At 40.2% G+C, this 22,875-nt stretch overlaps 1 protein-coding gene across 1 annotated transcript; it reads right to left on the bottom strand.

Annotated features, from left to right (window-relative positions):
- Window positions 1-735: 735 nt before the first annotated feature.
- crip2 (cysteine-rich protein 2) lies at window positions 736-18,836 on the bottom strand. The gene is made up of 8 exons (XM_086048651.1): window positions 18,668-18,836; window positions 9,684-9,778; window positions 5,759-5,816; window positions 5,540-5,671; window positions 4,359-4,427; window positions 3,423-3,517; window positions 2,438-2,495; window positions 736-1,432 (listed from the first exon to the last, which is right to left on the bottom strand). The coding sequence occupies exons 1-8, from the start codon at window positions 18,708-18,710 to the stop codon at window positions 1,383-1,385; spliced, it is 600 nt and encodes a 199-aa protein (XP_085904777.1). The 5' UTR covers window positions 18,711-18,836; the 3' UTR covers window positions 736-1,382.
- Between the last annotated feature and the right edge of the window lie 4,039 nt (window positions 18,837-22,875).

Raw genomic sequence — 22,875 nt, 5'->3', positions numbered from 1 at the left:
TATCATTTAAAGATGCTGTAAATATCTGACAACTTCCTGACTGGGAAGCCCTAAAGAGAAAAAGTGAAGGATGATGTCACGGCTGCAAGAGCTCCTCTTTTTCGGACTCTTCATTAGGTACACCTGCACACGCCATAATGGGATGCAATACTTGAGTTTCACATAAGTGTTGGAGCAGAGCAGTTGCTCCACCTAACGGCGATGTTGGCAAATTACACATTCATCTACTTAAAAAAGTAATTAAGTTAATAAATAAAAAAGAAATGTATGCATTTTTCATCCAATGCATTCATTTTAAAATTAATATTTTTATAGCTATGTTGCTGAATATATACTATATATTAAAAAAACATTTAATGTAAAGAGCAAACTATATTTCCACCCCGTGAAAACGCAATAGTTAACCCCTGAAAAAAAAAAAACATAATTGAAAATGAAATATTAAATTTCTTACATATTTTTTTCAACACTTAACAGGTTTGCCTTTGCAAACCTTTTTGCAGAAAAATAATCAGAATATTAAATAACAGAAGTATGAACTCCAGTTGCAATTAAACAACACGGCGATAAGGGTAGCTCAAATGACAAGGACAAGCATCTGCAACTTTGCTACACCTTACAGAAATAACATTTATATGTTTATGAACTTTGTAAATGCGTGCATGAATCCGACTAAAATTATCATCATACATGGCATTAGCTTTGAATGTTGAATCAGAAACGCACACGTCACACTGTGCATGTAGTGTGGCTTTATTACATCGTATATACAACAGACACCACAACCTGCCTACAGCAGAAACAGATGGAGACTAACATGAATATTAACAATAATAAAACAGATTTCCGCTTCACAGCGAGTGCCAAATGGATGATGCATTGCTGAACTAACAACAGCAACTCAAGGCAGTGTCTACGCTAGCCAAACACTTTGTCGTCATACAGCTCCATTTCTTCTTAACGTGTCGAAAAGACAGGAATACTTTTATCGCCGCTTCTCCCGGCTAACCTCACATAAAGAAAACCACGGTGATGTAACAGTCAACTTTAACATGTCGTCAGGCTGTCAAAACTATTAAGTACGCCACCGGAAAAAAAAACAATAGTTCCATTGGCAATGTAACAATCTCCCGTCTTTTCCGTCCCCCAAACCATTTTTTTTTTTCTTGGAAGGAATGGCCGTGCAAAACAACTTGGTCATGAGAAACTGAACTTGTGTATCTAGATTTTTTTTTTTTTTTTTTTGCAAAAACAGCTGCTCGTAACGGGTGGGAACCTCTTGAAAAGGAGAAGACGGGGAACAAGTTGTCAGGAGGAGGTGGCGATGGAGGAGGGGGGGGGGCGGGGAATCGGGGGTCCCGGTGGGAGAGAGGGAAGCCAGGTCACTGGGGGGGCTCGTAGACATAGCTGCCCACGCCGCCCGTGTTGACGCCTGGAGAAGGAAGAAGCACAAAAGGGACACAAGTCGGGGGAGGCTCATTTGCAGAACGGGCGCTGGAGTGCATGGGTGGGCAAAGTATGGCACAAGGAGGAGGGGCATATGGCGGTCAAGCTCCGATATTTAGTCTAGCCCACTATTTAGAGTCATCTAATATTTGTTCCATTCATTTTTTCCTTTTTTTAAACAAAAATTGGTTCACTAGAATGTTGTAATAAAATGGATTTAACTTACTTTAATTGATTTATTGTGAATATTTTTTCCAAATTACCCATTTGACATGTGATCAAATAATCATACAAATTCAAAACTTTTTTTTTTATCAGAGATGCAAGTAAACTTTTCTAGATAAATATTTTTGCGCTGATTCGGAATCTGCCCTCGTTTTTTCTCTACTAGCACATCAGGTTTTCATGATAGTAATATATAGCCATAATCAATAATCTCAGATAATTTTTAATTGATCTATTGTAAATATATTTAAAAAAAATACATATATATATATATTATATATACACACACAGTATGTATTAGTAAAAGTACCTGAATTTTTCAAACCTTTTTAACAATAATTGACCAATTTATTGTAATTACACTGATTATAATTTTAAAAAATTACATTCATATTTGGATTTTATTCATTATTTAAAATGGATTCATAACTTATATCTATCCATTTGTTTATTTGAATAACTTGTTAATTGCTATAAACCATTGCAGTATACAAAGAGCGATTTTACATTACATTGGATTAGTGGCTCAAACGGTTAGGTAATTATAATTACATATAAATACACAATTCAAAATGACAGTGATTAATGTTGAATTAAAATTGACCACTGTACATATTTTACAATCATTTTAAAATCAAATGTTGCCCTTGAGTACAAAAGTTTGCCCACCCCTAGGGTAGCGTGCGTGTGTGTTTGTTTGTGTGCACGACACGTGGTTGCAGTGTCTCCGATGATATTCGGCAGAACGGCATCTCCTAGCGGTTACCTTTGGGCCCGAAGAGGACGGCGTAGCATGGCTTGTGGCAGTAAGGCTTGCCATCGTGCTGGAAAATGATGAAAAAACAACAAAACAAAAAAAAAAAAAAGAATTAAAAAAAAATCCACACTATATTTACACTTGGTGAAGCAGCATGTGGCGTCAAAGTGTGACGGCTTCTAAAGCAAGTCGTAACGGTAGTATCGCGACGAAAGCATGTGAGGCGTAATGGCAGTAGAGCTGTCCCGACAAGTCGGCATAGTCGACGTGGCCGATGACGTAAATTTTTGTTAGTTCTTTTACTTGGGCTGTTCACACATGCACGCAGACATTGTTTTATCGTTATGTATAGACAAACACCTCATTCATGGTCACACATCATGATGCCTTCCTAAAAGAGATGTCACCATTCATTCAATTTCAAAAGTTTTTGTTGTTTTTACTTTAATAAACAAAGAATTTAATTAAGCTTTCAGAAGTGTTTTTTGGAATTAATAATCCTCAAGTCAAAAATAATCGCTAGATTAGTCGAAACATTTATTGTTAGACTAATCGTAAAAATAGTCGATAGATTAATCGGGAGAAAAATAATCGTTTGGGACAGCCCTAAATGGCAGCATAGCGACAAATGCGGAAAAGTCGTGGCAGTAGCATAGTGCCGAAAGCGGCGAAATTGTAGCGGCGGCGCTGCGGTGAATGCGGCTAAATTGTACTGGTAGCCTAGCGAAAAACTGAATAGTCGTAGCGGTAGCAAATCGTCAAAAGTGGCCAAGTTGTAGCGGCGGCGTAGCAATGAAAGCAGGTAAGTCTCAGTGGTCCAGCAACAAAAGTCGCTAAGTCATGGCAGTAGCATAGCAACAAACGTGGCTTAATTGTAGTGTTACCAGAATGATAAAAGAAGCTAAGCTGTAGTGACAAAAGTGGCTACGTTACAGCAGTAGCATGGCGACGAAAGCAAGGCGTGAAGAGACTCCGTCATGTTGCCCGTGGTTACCTCAGCATGGCCGCCAGAAGACAAAGTCTTGCTGCACCTCTCACAGCGCAGGCAGGGGCGATGCCAGTCTTTGCCCAGTGATGTCACCTTCTCGGCTACACACAACAACAACACGCACAACGCAGACGGTTGAAGTCCTCGCTAAAGTTTGAGCAACTCGCTACTTGTGTTTTAAATCGGTAGTTGCGTTATCTCAAACAATCTTGCTCAGTCACAACTTATATTCACACATTAGCCCCTTAGCACTGAACAGTTTTACCTCGACTCGCCCGTGACGTGACATTTTTGCGACGCTCGGCTGATTTTTCTGTCTAGAGTTGCATGCAAAAATTTGAGATACAAATGCCAGAGGGCAGCTACGAACATCACAACAGCAAGGAAGACAGTTAAATATTTAAATATTACTTGAATTGTGTATCTAAAAAAAAACCAACGTCCGAACGTCTGCTAGCTTAGCACGGCGTTTTTCTTTGCGAATACTGTGTATGATCAAATCGTAACAGTTTTATTTCTATGTCTGCCCCCTGGTGGCCAAAGCGCTCAAACCAGAAGGAGGCCTAATTAAAACATGAAATCTTGATGCAAAAATTGGTTAATTCTTTACACTATTTATGTTACAGTAGAGTGCTTGTTTTGGGGGGGAATAAATGAATCGTAAAACAAACGCTATTGCTAAAACTGAAGCTAAAAACCTAAAATAAAAACTAAAATTGCAAGAAATACAACAGGAGGGTGAAGTTGAACATGAACAGTAAGCTAAAACTAAGACTAAAGTTTAAGTTTAAGCTTAAATTAAAATTAAAACAAAAGTTTGAACGAAAGCCAAAATTAACATGAAGGCATTAATGGCTTGAACGAAGTGTTTTGCCGTAGCCTTTACGTTAACTTTATTGTCGTCTTGATGAATTGCATAACCGCCATCCGGGACTAACTCACCAAAATACACCTTCTTGTTGCATCTGGGACACAGGTTGGCCTCGCCGGAAAAAGTGGTGATGCCTCCAGCTGTGTACACACACACACACACGCACGCACACACCCACACACTATTGTAAGGGTTAGGGTGAAAACGTTAGCGCCAGGGTAGCACATCATGTTTTTGCGTTGGCTCGGCATTCCTTTAAGCCACTCAGGTGGGTGTTCTAAAGTTGCCATGGCAACAACAACGGCAGAAATATTCTCTGCGTTTACAAGTCCGGGGACCAACAACATAATTTGTACCTTTTTACTGTAAAGTTAATACCATATGTTTAACTCTGGGTCACACAGAATTTACATTACTAAGAGACATGTAATATCTGTTGCATTAATTTAACCGTTTCTTTTTTCTAAAATTGGTTAGTTAAAATAAACATATTCATTTGTCAATCATTTTTAATTAATTCATCCCATTAAATATGTATATTTTATATTTATTGATATAAAAATATTAAATGATTGGTTAAATAATAATTAAATGAATTATTTCAAATACTATATATATTATACTATGTCATAAAAATATATCATTTTAAACAAGAGCATCATTTATTTTATTTAACGTGATCAAAAATAAACAGTTGTCTTTGTTGAACATTTGTACTCTAAAATTGACTCATTTTTCCTTTTGGTTTCTCTCATTAAATAATTGGTAACTGATTTATTGTAAATAGCAAAATATAGCCGCAAGGGGAGAATTTCTATAAATAATCAATAAAAATATGAGTAAAATACACAATTTTACATATGCTGTGCATTAAATATTATTTCAAGAAATAATTGGTTAATTCATTTATTCCTAATAAACTTAATAGTAAAATGAGCAAGTTCACTTTTAAAAATATTTAATGATATATTATTGGTTCATTAACTGTAGCTATATTAATGACGGTTTAGTGTTGCTCTCCGACCTGCAGGGGGTGCTAAAGCGCTGTGAGACGACATGCTCTTCAATCACGTTTGCAAAGTGTCTCATGGAGATAAAATGTAAACCGTTGAAAATTCGTTTAGCTTGCCTCCGATCGTTGTGGGAACGCTTATCTCCCAGCACGGCACAAAGAGACTTTTGCTACATCTTATCACCGAGTCACTGAGCCCGTAGCATGGAAATATAACGCTGCCATTTGAATCTGAATCACCTTTGGATGCCGGCTTGGCAGTGAACGTCTTCTTCTCCTCAACCTGCCGGGGGGCGTCGTCCTCGCCGGTGGGCGTCGCGCTGTTGGCTGGCGTGTCGTACACGTAGGAACCGGCGCCGCCGATGTTCACGCCTGCAAACATTCAAAATGATGCTAAGAGGCAAAGTTTCAATTGGGATTAAACGAAAAAAAAAAAAAAAATCACATCATGTACTGCACCTTTGGGCCCAAAGAGGGCAGCGTAGCATGGCTTGTGGCAGTAGGGCCTTCCGTCATGCTGAGGGAAGACAGAATATGATGATTGATATTACAGTCAACTCCCGTTATTGTGGGGATACGTTGCAGACCCACCATTGGTGAAACTTTGCCATAGAAACCATATAAAAACACATTTTATAAATTACAGAAAAAAAAAATTGCAGTCCTGTCTTGCATTAAGACAACGAATGGTTACTATCGGTCACAATTACGTCCCAAAAAAAAACTTTTAGCCTGCTAAATCAAATTTCAAAAAACAGACTTTGATGGCGGCACCCATGTCTGCTTTGGCTGATGATAGCTTTGCCCAACTAGGACTAAAACATGCCATCAAAACCAGTGAACTCTGTACCAGCTCAACAAAACATTGCAAAACCTATTTATGACCACCAGTGCGCGTCGTCACTCTCTTTTAGGAAGCATCAATTATTTATGAAAATTGGCTATCGATGGGGTCCACAAAACAAACATAAAAAAAAAAATAAAAAAAATCAATCATGGAAATTAGATTCCTGCGACACAGCAGGGAGTCTTCAGTCTAACTACGTAGCATAGCGTAGCAACACAACTTAATTTAAAAAAAAAAAAACCAAAAACATGTGACTCTTTCCAAAAAGGGACACCCTTTTCCATCTGGCGGCTGCCAGATGATGTCATCACCACCGGTCCACCCAACACATAACAGTACAACATCACATGTCAAGTGACTGTTTCCACTTGAACCCTTGATGGCCTGTTGCATGCTGGGAATGCGGCGGTCACTCACAGGAGAATGTGATCAAGGCCCCGCGGTTGTGGTGGCTGGTGGGGGGGTTTAGTTGGGGGGCGGGGGGGAGCACTGGTCCAGAGCTTAATGACCATAGATGAGGAGGAAGTGGCGGCAGTGTCAAGCTTCTGGGACGCTCTACCCACAATGCTCTCTGCTTGGGCCGCATGACCTCATTCAACTTTGGGACCATCTTATACCACAAGTGGGCAAACTATAGTGCATTCATATGACCAGTGAATTAAAAAAGGAATAGGTTGGAATTCACCAGTTTTGTTTTCAAATGAATTTTGATACTACAGGGCTCTTGATTTTCAAATTCATATTTAAAAGAAATTTTAAAAACCATGAGTTGTTGACATTTTCTTTCTTATTTATTTATTTTTAAATCAGGTGCCCTGTAGTATTTGTTGCATTAAATGAGCCATTTTGCCTCCATAAATTGGCTCGTCAAAACTATGTATTTTCTCCTTTTTAAATAATTGGGCAATTTATTAATAGCAAATAAATAAAAGCAATATTAGGCCCAGTAAAATAATAATAATTTAATTAATTTATATAATTTGACCAATTACACACTTTAATCACTTAATTTTTTAAATAATGGGTTCGGTAATTATTATTTTAATTAATTGAAAATACTAAGAATTAAAAGATACTTATTTTATGATAATGAATTATTTTTCACTGACATATACTGTTTTACATAGCTTACACAATCATTTTTACTTTTTTGGACCTCAACATATGACCTGGCCTGTCGGTCTGTTTTAAAAATCAAACATGGCCCTTGAGCACAAACGTTTGCCCACCACTGGTTTACGCTTGAAATAAAAAGAAAAACAACTGGCTGATGCCATTTTGAAGCTTGACAAATGCTAACATTTGAAAGAAGGTGTCACCTATTAAGTGACTTTTCAAAAATGATGTTACCGTAACCAGGGCCCTGTTTACACATAACAAAAGGCAAAGATAATGAAACCCCCCCCCCCCCCCCTATTTGTGCCAATTTTTATCTGTTGGGAAGTTAAACACTAAAGAGCAAAGTATTGTAAAGCAGTCAAATGTTCAGCCTGTAAGTCACATCTCTATTGGTATAAGTGTTAAGGAACCAAAAAGAAGTTAGTGTATTCATTATATGCAGATATTTTTCTATTAATCGGCCGATTAATCGGTTATCAGAATTTCACCCTGCCAAATATTGCAAAATATTGGGCCCTAAACTTAACCCTGAAAACATCTTTAAAACGACGACATGCTTTAGCGTGGTAAATGTATCACGTCATAAGCAAAACAACAACAACGGCGGACGACAGGGCTAACGTTTGAAAGCGAGTCTCGAATGTGAAAAACTGCAGTGTCCCGTTCATGAAAAAAAAATGACATACAGTGAACACCATAAATCTTTCCATAAAGCCATGAGCAGGGCGTTTGGGCGCCATCTTAGGGCGTTAAAAAAAGCACAACAAAGTTATTTTTCTGGCAAATAGTTATTTTCTGCGGAACAATTTTCGAGTAGGTGAGTTCAACTGGAATTTACAAAAAACATATCCCGGCAAAACGCTTTTCCTGTATTTCTGATCAGAAGCGATGACCTTGAGAAAGAAGAGTAATCTGGAAAAGATTTCACTGTTAGTGTGGGAACGTGACTGCTGGCGAGCGAGTGGGCTGCAGTGATGTATAACGCAACAGCCACAGCAGCAGACTCGTGTAACAAAAGTAGCCGTGTGTGTGTGTGTGCAATGTCCTGAGAAAGTCATCAGTAGGGCAGTAAAAATGCAGACCTTCACTTATCACATCAAAGAGAAGCAAAATAGCGGACTGGTTGTCACATCTACACGCCAGTCAAGTGAGAACTTGTGACGGGCGTACCATAATAACGGATTTACTGATCGTAAGGACTTCTGCGAAGCGCGTGGAATCGATTTCATCGTGTCTTGTGACAGGAATGGTAGAAAAATGGAGTGCGCTGTGCTGTTGGCTTTCCTCTCAATGTTTTCATTATTATTATTTTTATTTTTTTTATTCTACTGTTTTTGCATACAGCATATTTGGTTGTAAAATGCCTTCGAGTTAGGTGAAAACAGTTGAGCATCCTCAACCTTCGTTTTGTCTGCTAAACGGGGAGCCAATCGGCGGAGAAGTGCTCGTTCCGTGTTTATTTCCAAAATTCCACAAAGATGTCAGCCACTTCACACATTGCTAGTGAAATGATCCCAACACAAAAGTACTCACATGGGGCAAACGGGTGTGTTTTGTAGTTTAACGGTTTAAGATTTATTTTAAGTTAATCCGCAGCAAACTCCTTCAAGTGTGCCTTGATAGTTTTTCTCTCTCTCTCTATCCAAGTCTGTATTTTTGATGTTGCCATAGAGGATGGAAGCGGTTGGGGGGGGTCTGGGTGTGCCGACTGTACTGTAATCACACAGAGATTAAACAGGCAGCATCCTTTTGAGGTCTGTCAGGGAAATTGCTTTCGCCGAGATCACGTCCTCGCTCGCTCCACACGCCCGAAGCGCGGTGGGAGAAGGTTACGTCCACACACGAGCGACAACATTCCGATGCGGTTCGCGGCGGGAAACTGTGAAAACCACGCAGCGTTGAACGCACTGGTCCCAACGAGTCTCGCAAACAGCAAAAATTAAGAACGGGGAGCTCCTGGATTTGCTTGTAATCTCATTTCATGCGAGGGGAGGACGGTGGGCAGGAAGAAAATTTCTGTAGTGTCATTGGGCGAAGGTGCAGAAATATGCCGTTTTTGCAAGGTTCCGTCGAGATGGTCAAGGCAGATTTGGAAACATCAGTGTGTAAAATAACAAACATAGGCTGATCCGTGGTTAAATTAAAAAAAAAAAAAAAAGAAAAAAAAAAGTGAAACATTAAAATGTGTTTTCTGTAAATAGAGTACTCGCAGAGCCGCTAAATATAGCGACCAAATTACCGAGTTGTCAAAAGTCTCTGTTTGCAAGCAGATTGTTAGTGTAAGTGGTGCACGTCAATGGATTCAAATCATGCATCACTAGAGTTACGGTATGGTATTTGCTTGGAACCGCTGGCGCCGTCTCTCCCGTTTACAATCCCGGTTGTGTTGCGTTGCCCCTAAAACGTCGTCACACTGACCTCAGCGTGGCCGCCGGCGTTGAGCAGCTTGTTGCATCGGTCGCACTTTAGGCACAACTTGTGCCAGTCCTTGCCCAGCGACGACACCTTCTCGGCTGCGCGGGGAGAGGACACACAAACAAAGACACACACACACACACACACACATGCAAATGAGTCAACAAGGGTCTTTCTTTGTTCTTGTGCAGAAGAATGATGAAGTTGTGCTGTCATCCTGTCATGAGGCCAAGCCAGTGTTGACTGGGAATGCCTGTGAACTAGACAGGATGCTCACGATGATGTCATCAAGGGACAGACAACACAGCTATGTGGTCCCAATCCAGCTGGAAAAAGGGCAGCAGCCCCCTCCCCCCTTTGCCCAAGTCCAACTCAGATCCTTTGTGTAACCTGCCGTCTCCCCTCAGTTTATAGTTCACCCGGACGACCTAACCCGCACTGTAAAAAAAAAAAAAAAAAACTCAAATCTAACCGAGATTAAATCGCTCAAATAAATGCAAAATATGCTGGTTGTTTGCCTACCAAGATTATATCTTCATTATCAGATATGTTTGTGTGTAAGAACATTTCATTTGCTTAATTTAAAATCTTTGCACTAAAATTTTGTTATTGAGGTTTTATTACTGGTTAAATTTATCTTAAAAAAAAAAAAAAAAAAGGGGTGACGTTCGCATGTTTCAATCAATTGTCCCCGCCGAAATGAATTGAAATGGCATTAATTCTTGCCACCACATTTTTTGTTAGTATTTTCTTTTTTTTTTTTAAATGGCGTAGTAGTACTATATAAAAACGTAAACCAGTTTCTTGTTCTCCTGGCAGATCATTTTGCTTCAATTAAGTATTCCTCATTTCATTACTTTTTTTTTTCAGCACCTGCTCATTTCTGCCCCTCATTTTCTTTTTTTTCTTGCATTTCCAGACTGACCCCCCCCCCCCTTCCACCAAGGGCCCTAATAATACTCATTCCAATAATAAGTCTGTTCGCACACAATGGTGCCCCAAGGAACCGTGCAGGGGGCCACAGAGGAAAGGCCTTCCCTTATCACGGTGGGACACAAATAACCGGATACTGGAGTGGGCTTCCTACCAAAGACCCCCTCCTCCTCTCCCTACCGACAAATATCCCGACAAATTCCTGCGATGACACCGTTTCCGTGCAAGTAACCAAAGCAAACACGGGAAAGTCAAACGCTGAAGTCCAGGCTAGCATTAGTCGCTAGCGTTAGCTGCTGGCTAGTTAGCCCAGCGATTGGCTAGCTGTTTTTTTTTTTTTTTTTTTTTTTTTCTTCGCATCTTCACTTGTTGTCATGAGCGCCTTAAACCAGATTAACCGGATGAACACTGGCGGCGGACTAACTACACTCAGAAACTCTCAAATATTAATTAAAAAATATATTCGTGACTTCATTTACGGGCAGCAAAGTGCGGGAATGGTTCGCACATCTGTCTCACAGTTCTAAGGTTCTTAGTTTGGGGTCTCTCGGAGGAGGAAGCCCTCAAACGTCACCTTTGCGTGACTTTCACCGTTTGTGGGTCAGAACGTAACGGTGAGGTGTCGACCAACAGCCCAGATGTATTAAACTGGCGTTTTGATTAATCCCCTCGCAAATCCGAGGACACCTATCAACATCCCGACACCTCTCTCTAACCATTTTAAAAATAGATCCACCCGCCCCCGGGCTAGCATGTACCTTGTGTGCACTTCAGAGAATGAAAAGTGCTTCGTTTAAAAAAAAAAAAAAAAAACTAAACAAAAACATGTCACTTTAACAGCTCAGTGTTGTTGTTATTGTGAGGTGGGTCGCGAGTGGGGGGAGGTGTATCAGCGTGTGTGGCCTAGATGATGTTTATAACCTACCCACCCCCAGTGAAGCCGGATTGCAATCCTCATTATCCGCGGGAACGAGATGTCAAGGATTCATCTGGACGGTTACCGTAACAACGCATCATGGGGATCTTCAACACTTCCTTGGTTACCGTTACCGCCGGATTTACTGTTTTGCATTGGAATGTTTAGTATTCATGGCCTTAAAGTGTTTTTTTTTGTACACGTTTTTACAGTAGTTATTTGGCATAGGTTTGTGATCTTCGGCGAACGCCGTCGTAAGACATGGACCCCTGGATTAAACAACAACAGAATTGAATTCCTTAAAACTTTGAGTAGGGGACGGGCCAAGGCACAAGAACAACAAAAAGTGATTCGGATGAAAGTGTCAATCAGTCGCCAACGTAAACTTTCTTTATTCAAGAGGAATTTGGAAACGTGACAATCAGTCTGTGATAGGATGACACTCAAACTGCAAAGGCAACAAAAAAAAATCTATTGGACAAGTTCAAAGTCAGGAGAGAATTGTGACTGGTAAAGCACGGACAAAGACCACATGCAGCACCGAGTGCCGTATCTGTCTCAGTAACCGTAAAATTCAAATTCAAAATACAAATTCTTCAAAATCAATAAAGATTCCTACCAGAAGAATTTACATTTGAAAACCTGTTAAAACTCCTCTTTAATAATCTCCGAAAAAGGTACGAACAAGTTTATTCATGCTGTTTGAACAGCCTTAAAAAAAAAAAAAAAAGGAATGTCACATGGCAGAGAGTTAAACAAATTGCGGGTAGCTTCAAGTTCCTAAGAAAATTAGGCACGTGATATTCCACGGAATATCGTTATCCGTTTTTACTTTCAGAGACATCCAGTCAGAAACTTCCACATTTCGTAACCTCATAGACACCACAAAATATTCGGGAAGTGATGGGTTCTCAAACGTTTTGAAGCAGAAATGTTTCCATAATCCCGACGCTGATCGAACAAAACTACCACGCCCCATTTAGTACATTACTTAATTCTTGTGATAATAATATGCCTGCATGGAATTTTTCAAAAAAAGAGATAAGGCATCATTTACTGCACGTTATTTTGTGGAACCACGAGCTACAAATGTTTACTCAAACCCCTGGGATCCTTCTCGGAGATCTGAAGCACCGTCTGTGTGATTTGATTTGTTCCAACGTCAAGCGTCAGACTTTAAGAGGAAAACTGCGACTCCCAAGAATTGGACAGAACATGGAGTAAGAAAACAGGGCAGGGGCGGAATGCTCTATTCCACTAACGACTTAATTGCACTTGATTTGTTGGGACTGAACTGAGACTCAACCCCAGTCAGGCAACTTTCCTCTCGAAAGTCACAACACCCCATGGTGACGTTTTTTTTATTTTTTGTTACTACACACAGCGGATATCCCAGAATGCAGCACGGCAGGAATGTCCCGACAATCTATAAATCGACCGTGGCGCATCGGGCGCGGGGTGGGTTGGATGTTAATGGGTTTGACAGACTCAGGAAGTCCATGCTGAGCTAGAGTAGGAATCATAATATTTTGTCCTCTTTATGATCGGTCGCATCAAGTGGCGGCTGGACTGGACTCAATTCACCCTCTGGTGCTGGCGACCCATCTGCTCAGTCACATTGTCCTCAGACCAAAAAGCGGCAGCTGCGTCCCTGCGTGAGGTTCTTTCGGGATCAGGCAGGTCCAAAATGTGGGGAGCGGGACCTACGATCCCCTTGGAGAGTATACCGAGGACCTAGCACTTAAAATTATGTGTGATTGCATTTCTGCAATCTTAGTGCTTTTTCCAGATACTACACCAACAGTCAATGGACAAGAAAAAAAACAACAAAAAAAACGGACACGGTGAATGCAATAATGTTCCCCAGAAAATTTTGCGCCTTTGCAACCTTGGAACATTTGGAACAGAGGAAGAGGCTATTTTCAGCTTCTACACTGAGAGTCAATTGAGTGCTTTCACAAAAAGTGACATTTGGAATGGAATGAGGTTCCACAGGCCAGTAAATTTAGCACCTCTGCACCCCTAGAAACTTAGATACTGATGAGAAGTGTACTTTGAGATTCTACACTTCACCGAGAGTCACTAGACTGCTTTGACATTGGGAATGGAGTGAAATTCCACAGATTGGTAAATTTAGTGCCTCAGCACACCTGGAGTTTTTGGTCCAGAGGAATATTGTATTTTGAGCTAGTATACAGACAGTCAATTGACCGCTTAGGCGAAAAGTGACAGTAAATGGAGTGAGGTTCCCTAGGCTGGCAAGTTAACTGTAATTATCATCTGCCTCCCGTGAGTCAGCACAGTCCCTGCATGAGTTTATTTCAGGTTGAATCAGATCCAGAGGGAAGGATATTTTGAGCTACTAAACTCTGACAAAAAGGAGAACGAGCAAACATTTTGTGGCTTAGGGTTAGCGTACAAAAAAAAAGAAAGAAAAACAGCAGCGCAGCGTGTAACAGTGAAATCAATTTCTTCTGGGTCACCGTGAGCGTACAGTGGGCCCAATGCCATGGCATGCTTTTTGGAAAAAAAAAAAAATGGGCCTCTCTCCCCCTTTCTCTCGCTCACCCTGCGGCTGATGCAACCTCGTGGCAAAACTTCGCTCGAGAGGTCTTCTGTCGCCTCGGTTAAAGCGAGGTTCCCTTGGCGGGCTAACCGCCCCTCCCTCGCCGTCACCCTCCCTGTGCGGATAAAAGAGGCCGACCTTGTGAATTCTTCCGTCTGACGTAAATGGGCTGCAGTTAACTCGCATCCTGTCTGTGTTGGTCAGCGCAAGCCGCCGGGCAAAACAGCAGCCCTGCCTCGGTGACTCGTTTCTCCCTGTTACATGCGCGCTTCAGCTTCTAGGGAACACTTTATTAAATGTTTAGAATAGCTCCCCCCCCCCGCCACCCCCAATTGATGCGTTGAGGCCCGACTAGTGTGCAACCAAAAAACGTTGAAGAAATCACCCGAAGCAAGTCCAGTGGGAGACAAAAAATAACAACAACAAAAAAATATCTTGCAGGTGCTTTACTGGACTGAGCATCACTATACTGCTTTACTCAAAGGCAACAGTGACTGGAGTGAGGTTCCCCCAGTAAGCACACCAATATCTATGCATCCGGGCATTTTTATCTAATGATCTTATTGTTGCTAGGCCACTTTGAGTGACTGAGTAGTTTAAACAGAGCACATTAATATCTAGACATTTTCTCAACTTTAATTCCCTTTTTGTTTAAAGCTTTGACCTACTGGCCTGAATTCCACTCGTCATTTGTACATGACGCGACATAGTCAATGGAATGAGGTTCCCCAGGTGGTGACGTCAGCATGCCAATGACAAGCTGCATTCTTTCAACTTGGATACCGCGTTTGTAGTGCCTTTAGATTTCTATGACAAAAAGTGACGTATTATTGAATGGAGTGAGGTTCCATCGGATGTCCAAGTTAGCTCTAATATAATGTGCATCCCCACAAATTTGGCACAATGGGTGCTGGCGTTTCCGGCTACTGAAATGATTCTTTCGAGGTCGCTTTGATGAGAAGTGACTGGAAAGAAAGGTTGCTTTGACAAAAAGTCACAAGAGTGAGGTTCCCCAGCTAGGCAAAATTAGCGCATGGACATTTATGCATCCCTTCAACTTTATTTACCTCTGCATCTCCTCTACCTGGAGCGGCAGTTTTCAGATTTTCACTAAGTTGCTTTGCCATCAAGTGGCATAAACAATAGAGTGAGGTTCCCCAGCTGGGCAACATTAGGGTATCAATACCTGTACGTCCCTTCAATGTTTATAGCAAAGTATTTAAGATGCTGTTACACGAAACGTGACTCACGGTGAAGTGCTTTCACCCGAGTCTCCCACGACATAATGGCGCCTCCATTTGGGGATCGTGTTTGCGCCTACAAAAAGGCAGAGGACCGGCATTGAGTGGCGGGCAACGGTTACGCAACGGCGCAGCGCGGGAAGCAGCGACTCAAGAAAATGGACGTTACGTAACCAACGAGGAGCATTCATGCAGCCAGGCGGAAAACTGGGCTCTCCGGCCACGCTGACGGTAGGATAAAAAGGATATTGTGCGGTGAAAGTGGCATTTAGGTGTGGGGAAAAAGAAGAAAAAGAAATTTAAAAAAGAAAGAGAACATGGCCCGGTGTAGGGGACGGAGCTACTCCGCCAGGGGAAAAAAAAAAAAAAAAGCCTGGTGTGAATGGAAATGTCGTCTCTAATTATAATGCATGAGGCGCTTTGGGACACTCTTGTTTAAATAAAGGCCAACCATTTCAGCCAACCGAACCAGCGCGCTGTGGGAGTGAGGGATGAAAGAGACGAAAAAGAGGAAGAAGACGACAACGAAGAAGAAGCTCCGTTAGTGTTTGGTTTTGACGCACATAGATAGCCGCTGCCTGCTGCTGTTTGTCATGCAGGATCACACAGCAGTCACTCGGGGGAGGTTGAACACTTAGACACTAATCGGCTCATGATTGACCTGCACTAGACTTGGAGTGAGGTTCCCCAAGTTGGCCAAATTTGCAACACCTCGGCATACGTTTAACTTGTTATTTTGTGGCAGAGTTTTCAGCTGCTGTCACAAGACTGCTTCCAAATGACAATATAGTGAATGGAGCGAGGTTCCCTGAGATTGTTGAAGTTAGCGCATCAGTACATCTGCATCTCTTCACCCCGTGATGGAAGGTTAGCGTTAGGTTATGGTGGAGAAATTTGTTTTGTCAGGAGAGCAGAAGTATTTCAGCTACGGGATTAACTGTTACTAGCCTGCTTTGACAAAAAGTGACATGGAGTGAGGTTCCCCAGATTGTTGAAATTAGCACAAATCAACACCAATGCCTTTTTTAACTTTGTCATGCTGGTAGAAAATGTTATCTATGATTGAATTTTCAGCTATTGTCATAGGCTGCTTTCACAAGAAGATATCGTGAATGGAGTTAGGTTCCTTAAGTTGGTGACACTTCTTGACTGTCACTTTGCGAGAATGGATGTCAAATGAATGGAGTGAGCTTTCCAACCTTCTGTCTGACTTTGACATTGGGGGAAACTGTGAATGGAGTGAGGTTCCTCAGGTTAGCCCCTATTATGCCGTTTTTGTGGGTTTTGGACCAGAAGCGCTACATCATAACAACACCTGGCACGGTGGCCGTCCTAATGCAAGGAGATAATCTGTGTTTACTTGAAGGAAAGCAACTCGCTTTGAAAGTAACCAATGGAAATTTCCACAAACATTTCCATGCCAGGCTGCGGGATTGCATTTTTGTCCTCCCTTGCAGAAGTTAAAAGAGGGGAGTCAAGTGTTTTGACTTGTCGCCTGCTACAATTCGATAAATGGCAAAAACAGCTGGAAGTCTACAAGAGTAGCTCGCCACCAACCGCCAAAGGAATTACAATTGGAGTCAAATGGGACAGGAAATAGCTTTTTCCCCCCCCCCCCACCTCCACCATTTGGAATCCACATTGCCACGAAGTTTGGTTTACTTCACCACGGTATGGTGGCCTCTCTGGATCACTCAACTCGCTAATTCTGGAATTGCACCACAGCATGTGTAGGTGGAAGGTTGCTAGCTGCATCAGCTGCATAAATAGGGGAACATCATAGCAACGCGTAAACCTGCAACAGGCTCACATAATCAAAGTGACATTCACTAAGTCACTTGGACAAAAAGTGACTTGAGTGAGGTTCCCCAGCTGGCGGAGGAAATGTGCTGATTGAGCAGTATCTGGAATTATCTGAAAACCTCAAAACGTCGCCACGTTAACTCCCTTCTTCCATGTGCCTTTTCATCATGACTGGAATTTAACGTAACGAATGTCTCCCTGCGTCTCCAAGCTACGTGGGCGCGCTTGTTTTCCCCATCATCTTTGCGTCAACACCGCACGGGTGGGGACACACCCCGAGCAGAAATAACTCTGCTGTTACATAAAATAAAACGCCGGCTGCGCCAACTAACGCTCACTTCACGTGCCTTGCATATGATTCCCTGTTTCTTTTCTTTTTTTTTTTTTTTTTTTTTTGGCGGGATGAGCAGCAGCTGTGTCACGCTGCTTACGTAATTGATTTCGAGGCCAGAAATTAAAAGGCAGCCTACCAGGTTTGGTAGTTTTAATCTGCATGATTGAATCCACACAGTAGCAGCAAATCCATGTTTTATTTATTTCATTTATTATTAAAAGATAAAGATCCTTGTTGACATGTCTTCTTCCCACGATGCTTGATGTGGGCATATGGTGTTTTTGCACACTTGGCAAGAGTGTCGCCCTCACTCCCTGCCAAGCTGCCGTGTGGACCACAACGACAAATTAAAATGGCGCTAATCTATGAGTAATCAAATATCAACTGAGAGGGATGTTTATTTTGTTTTATCATCTATGATTCCACTGCTTTGACTGATGTTTTAAGTTTTTTGCAGAGGTATCGTTTCAGTATCGAGGTACTTTTATGCAGTATCAAAGTCAGGATTTTGGTCCCGTGACAACACTAACTGAACAATGCAAACAAGTGTTACAGTTCGAAATTTTTAGGAAACGAATGATGCAGACAAATGTAACAGCGACAGTTTTACCAGTAATAAACAAGAGTTTCAATTGTTTTCTTTTCAGGGAAGTGCAACATTTATAGTTTTTGTTTTCTTTTTTGGAAATGAACGACACGGGCAAGTGCAACAACTTAAACAAAAACATATCTTTTTCTTTTAAGGAAAGTAGAAAATCAGCAGGTTGTTTTTCTTTACAGGTAGGAAATGAATGACGCAGACAAGTGCACCACTGACTGTTGAAATAATTATACAAATCCAGTACACTGTATGTATATATGTTATACGTTCAAACTACCACATTCCTTACGATATTTGCTTTTTCCCTCCTAAAGTTTGGTCCGGTCAATCATTGCCATTTTCCCTGTGTCTCTCTTTCCCTCACAGGAATGTAAAACGTACACCTTCAATTGGGTGAACGTTAATAGCTGTGCGTGTTTGTCTAAACGTACACGTTTTATTAGAAAAATCAAGAAATATTCCTGCTATTAAGCTAGGCTAACGTGGTTATGAAAAAAAAAGGTCAATACGTGAATCGATATTTTGGCTAGTGCGCCTAAAATTGAGTCAATTTCACAGAGCCGGAAAGCAGAAAGGGGGGGGAAATTACTCACCGAAGTAGACAGTCTTGTCACACTTTGGACATTTTGAAGCCATGTTGAGAGAGAAAAGTGATGTTTTGTGGTTGGATGGGAGAAACGTGCGCCTTCTTCTGAGTCCACAGCAATACTGTCGTGACCGCCACTCTAGCAGGAGAAGCTATTCAGGCAACCGCTGCTCATTTGCATAGCCGCGCTCCCTACGATGCTGGTGCCTTCAGGAGCATCGGAAAAATATGCTTTGTCAACAATAAGGATCAGTAACACGATTATAAAAAGATAGATACTGTATATATAATAATACATATAATAAATAGAACAAAATGAAGAAACAGCAAGTTACTCTGTCCTCCCCGCACTTGAGATATTAAAAAAACAATAAAAAAAAAACAGGTGTAATAAATAAATAAATAAATAAATAAACACTATATCCATGATAGATGGGCATGCTCGAGATCACTACTGTGGCATTATGAAATTATTATTATTGTAAATTTCGCCCAAGGTAGTTGCAAATAGTAGTACTATAGTAAACAACTAAGTTAATAATAACATCAAAAATAAGACTCTAGAAAAACAATCAAGTAAAGCAAGGATGGAACAACCACTTTTTATGTTTAATTAACTTTCATTTTCTTGCTTATATTTTTGCCTGGAATTTTGATTCATTTTATAATTTTGTGTTCATTTTTTCATCCGAATTCAAACTCATTAATATTCAATTAGTAATAAAAAATATATACTGTAGACATCAAACTGAATGTAGTGCACAATATTTAGATAACATTAATATACATAAATGAAAATAAATCAGACTGTATTTGTCATACACATTTTTTAAAAATAAAATTGATATTTATCAGTCCAATATTCAATTAATTACCACTAATAAAAATGATCAAAATCTGTTCATCACTCACATTTAACTATAATTTGTATGAATGAATACAATTTCATGCAAAAATAATTAAAATGAAATGACTATAAATAACAAAGTAAATAGTTGCATTTATTATACAAATTTAATTTAAATTAAATTTAAAAATAACCTTAAATAAGTAAATAAGTAGACAGAAAATTGTACAGAAAATATGTATTTGTCATAATATTGTTTTTAAGAGATCACTAAATATAGCAAACACCTTGCTAAGTCAGCAACACTTCATATACAATCGCAACTTTCAAAATAAAATCAGCGCATATTTTATGTTTTACTTTGATTTCATGGTCACTGTGAGGGCTGGTCAGGGACTGTGAGCGGGCCAAATGTGGGCCCCCGGGTCTTACTTTGCCCAAGTCTGCTCCACAAGCTTTACTGCTTTTGTGCTTTGTTGACGCACGTTTCCCCTTCGCACAGCAGCAGCAGAAGTGGGTCCACTTTCACAGAATCACAATGCTCCCTTTGAGAGCCACTGACTCGTAGGAATGCGTTAGGCAATGGAAGAGCGCCTTGGGTGGATCCCGTTCCTCCTCCGGTTCTAATGAAAACAACGTCAAGTGTCACATACGTCGAGAAGGACTGAGTCAAACGTTTCATTATCACGTTCTCAGGCAGCACGACTGAGGTCATGTGCTTTCACACGTACTGTAGGTGTTGTCTGTCTGGCTGACGAAAAGCAGATGCCGGCGGCGGGAAGAGCAGATTTTAGTACAGTAGTGGAGGCGTGGAGATGAAGCTATCGTTTCCACAGATCAGCACAATTCAGATCAGTTTAGCGCTTTTTGGCAACATTCTGTTGGTGATGCGGCATGGTGCGAATAAAGCTAGAGCTTTATTTAAAGCTTTCCACCATTCAGCACAATTAGGTTCAGCTTGGTATGTTTTTTTTTCTAGTACTGTCAAAAGCTGTGCTACTATAAATAGCCAATTCATAAAGTAGCACTTTTTGGCACCCTACCTGTGGCGTACCAACCCCATGGATACAGTTTGTTGCAGTAATGGCTTGGTGACACTACAGAAACATTTCCACCAAGTAGTACAGTCTGCATTTTGTCTTTATTGACAAAAGTCATGCTTGGTTCATATTCATTAACAGTGAAATAAAGTGCCCAATACATTCTGCGGTGGCGCCCACAGAGATGATGATGTTTGCTGTCGCACACGAGGAAAGTCGCATAGATTGAAGGGCAAGGACAGTGCAATGTTCTCTCGTTTTGCTCCACTGGACGCTTGCAATAAAGCTTGCATCAACACTATGTCAGACTGTACTGTATGTCTTCATATAGTGTACACTTGGAACATTCACTTCTAGCCTTCAGTGAGGTTTTTATTTTTTTTTGCATTTGCTGATGATCTCATTTTTGGGTTGTAAAATAGAGACACGGTAGGATTTAATTTGGTCTGATTTTTTTTTTTTTTATGAGGGGATGTACACAGAATGGACTTTTGAATGCTTGTAGAAGAAAATATCCATCCATCACAATTTGTGAACCTTAAAATTTAATATACAGTGAACACCCGTGGGTTCGCCTATTTGCAGTTTTTTCTCCCAATGTTTTCAAAACTCTTTCTTTTTTCTTTTTTTTGCCAACATTTTTCCCAAATATTTTTTGGGGGTGTTCATTTATAATCAATAAATTATATGCAGATTTTCGCTATTCGCGGCCTGGCCTGGTCCCCATCCTCTGCCAGTTCTCCTTCAATTCCAGAAGTAAAAAAGAGTCTTTTTCTGTTTTTATTTTTTTATTATTATTATTTTGGTTCACTTTCATCAGGATTTTTAAAAAGTAATCACAATCAATAGTCACAGAATGGACTCTGAACAAAAAAAACATTAAACTTTTCTTTTAAGTATAGAATATATATTGAGTCTCAGATTTTTGGGGTGGACTTATTGAGTATATTTCCAAAGTGAATACTACAAAAACAAGTATCACCACATTTTCACTTTATGCACAGCAAGAAGTTATTTCTATTGTTAGTTTTTCATATAGAAACCTGACAATTATCATAACTCAAATGTCACTTACCATATATTATGATTGTATAAATTTTAATGTCCAATTTTCTCTTTCTTTAAAGTAAACGGAGAAAAAAAACATGATGCTGTATTGCGATTAAAACAAATCTTCAAATAATCCAAAATTTGTCTACTTGTCAAATATAAGAAGTACAAGTACTGCACAGCACATTGTCTTAAAAATCAAGTGTGCCAAGGTTATTTAATGCTACAACGACTTTGCTTTGTGACCTGGCAAGTAGCAGATGGACGTTGATGATTACCAGGATACGTCCATGCAAACTGCCCCCCCCCGAGGCCAAACAGGTGCCTCGTACCCCCGGACTCTAACAACCCCACTTTGCTTCCATTTCCTCTTGCCGTGCCCTCCCTTCTTTAAACGCTGTCAGCCTGCACAGATGCAATTGTTGCCAAGATCCACATGATGCTCCTTTGCACAGCAACCGCACTAGCCTGCATGCTCTTTTCAGGCAAATCCAAACATTTCAATTCCAACTCCCTTAAACAAGCCGTAGCATGGGGTTCACAAAAAATAATCAGCAAGACATCCTTATGTTGTCATTTTTTTTTTTTTTAAATCACATGTATATGATATATATATGCTGTATGGTGACGAGCGCTAATGGAATAAACCAAGAGCTGATATGGTTGTGACATCATCACATCTGAAATGCCTGCATGAATAAAATAGTTTTTTGTTTGGCGTATTGTTACAGGTATGTACATAGTAGTCCTATTTTTTTTTCTTAGAACGAAAGGCATATATATATATATATATATATATATATATATATATATATATATATATCTTTTTTTTTTTTTTGTGGGGGGAGAATATAGTCTTACATTTATCAAGAACCAACAGGGAAATTTTTTCAAGGATGTAGTCAATCTTTTTAAAGAGCAAAGAACTAAAATGTCCTCCCAGGAATATTGTGCTATTCTTTCAAGCGGAAAAGATGTATTTTTGGGGAGAATATGGTCCAATTTCTTTCAGATTTTTGTATTTTTTTTGAAAATAGTTACTTTTTGAGGCATTTCTTCCCAAGAGTGCAGTCCTGTTTTTCAAGAATAAAGGCGTCTTTATTTTTTTGTAGAATTAAGGCATATTTTCCAGAATAAAAGGTGTGATGTCACGATGTAAAAGTTGTATTTTTGCATTCATGACCTTGTTGAACTTTGACTTTTAGCGCATAATATTATGACTTTAATTATTAACATTTTAACAACAACAACTTTATTCTTGTAGGATTACAATTTTTA

The sequence above is a fragment of the Filicampus tigris genome, chromosome 13 (assembly GCF_054856515.1).
Source record: "Filicampus tigris isolate MCC_2025a chromosome 13, RoL_Ftig_1.0, whole genome shotgun sequence".
Taxonomy (NCBI): Eukaryota; Metazoa; Chordata; class Actinopteri; order Syngnathiformes; family Syngnathidae; genus Filicampus; species Filicampus tigris.
The sequence above is the reverse complement of the archived record's forward strand: the minus strand, read 5'-3'. Positions and strand labels throughout refer to the sequence as shown.

Coding starts and splice junctions, on each gene's coding strand:
- crip2 (XM_086048651.1), bottom strand. CDS start 18,710: ATGGCTTCAAAATGTCCAAAGTGTGACAAGACTGTCTACTTCG. Junction 9,779..18,667: donor TGACAAGACTGTCTACTTCG/GTGAGTAATTTC, acceptor CTCCCCGCGCAG/CCGAGAAGGTGTCGTCGCTG. Junction 1,433..2,437: donor CGTCCTCTTCGGGCCCAAAG/GTAACCGCTAGG, acceptor TTCCTTCTCCAG/GCGTCAACACGGGCGGCGTG.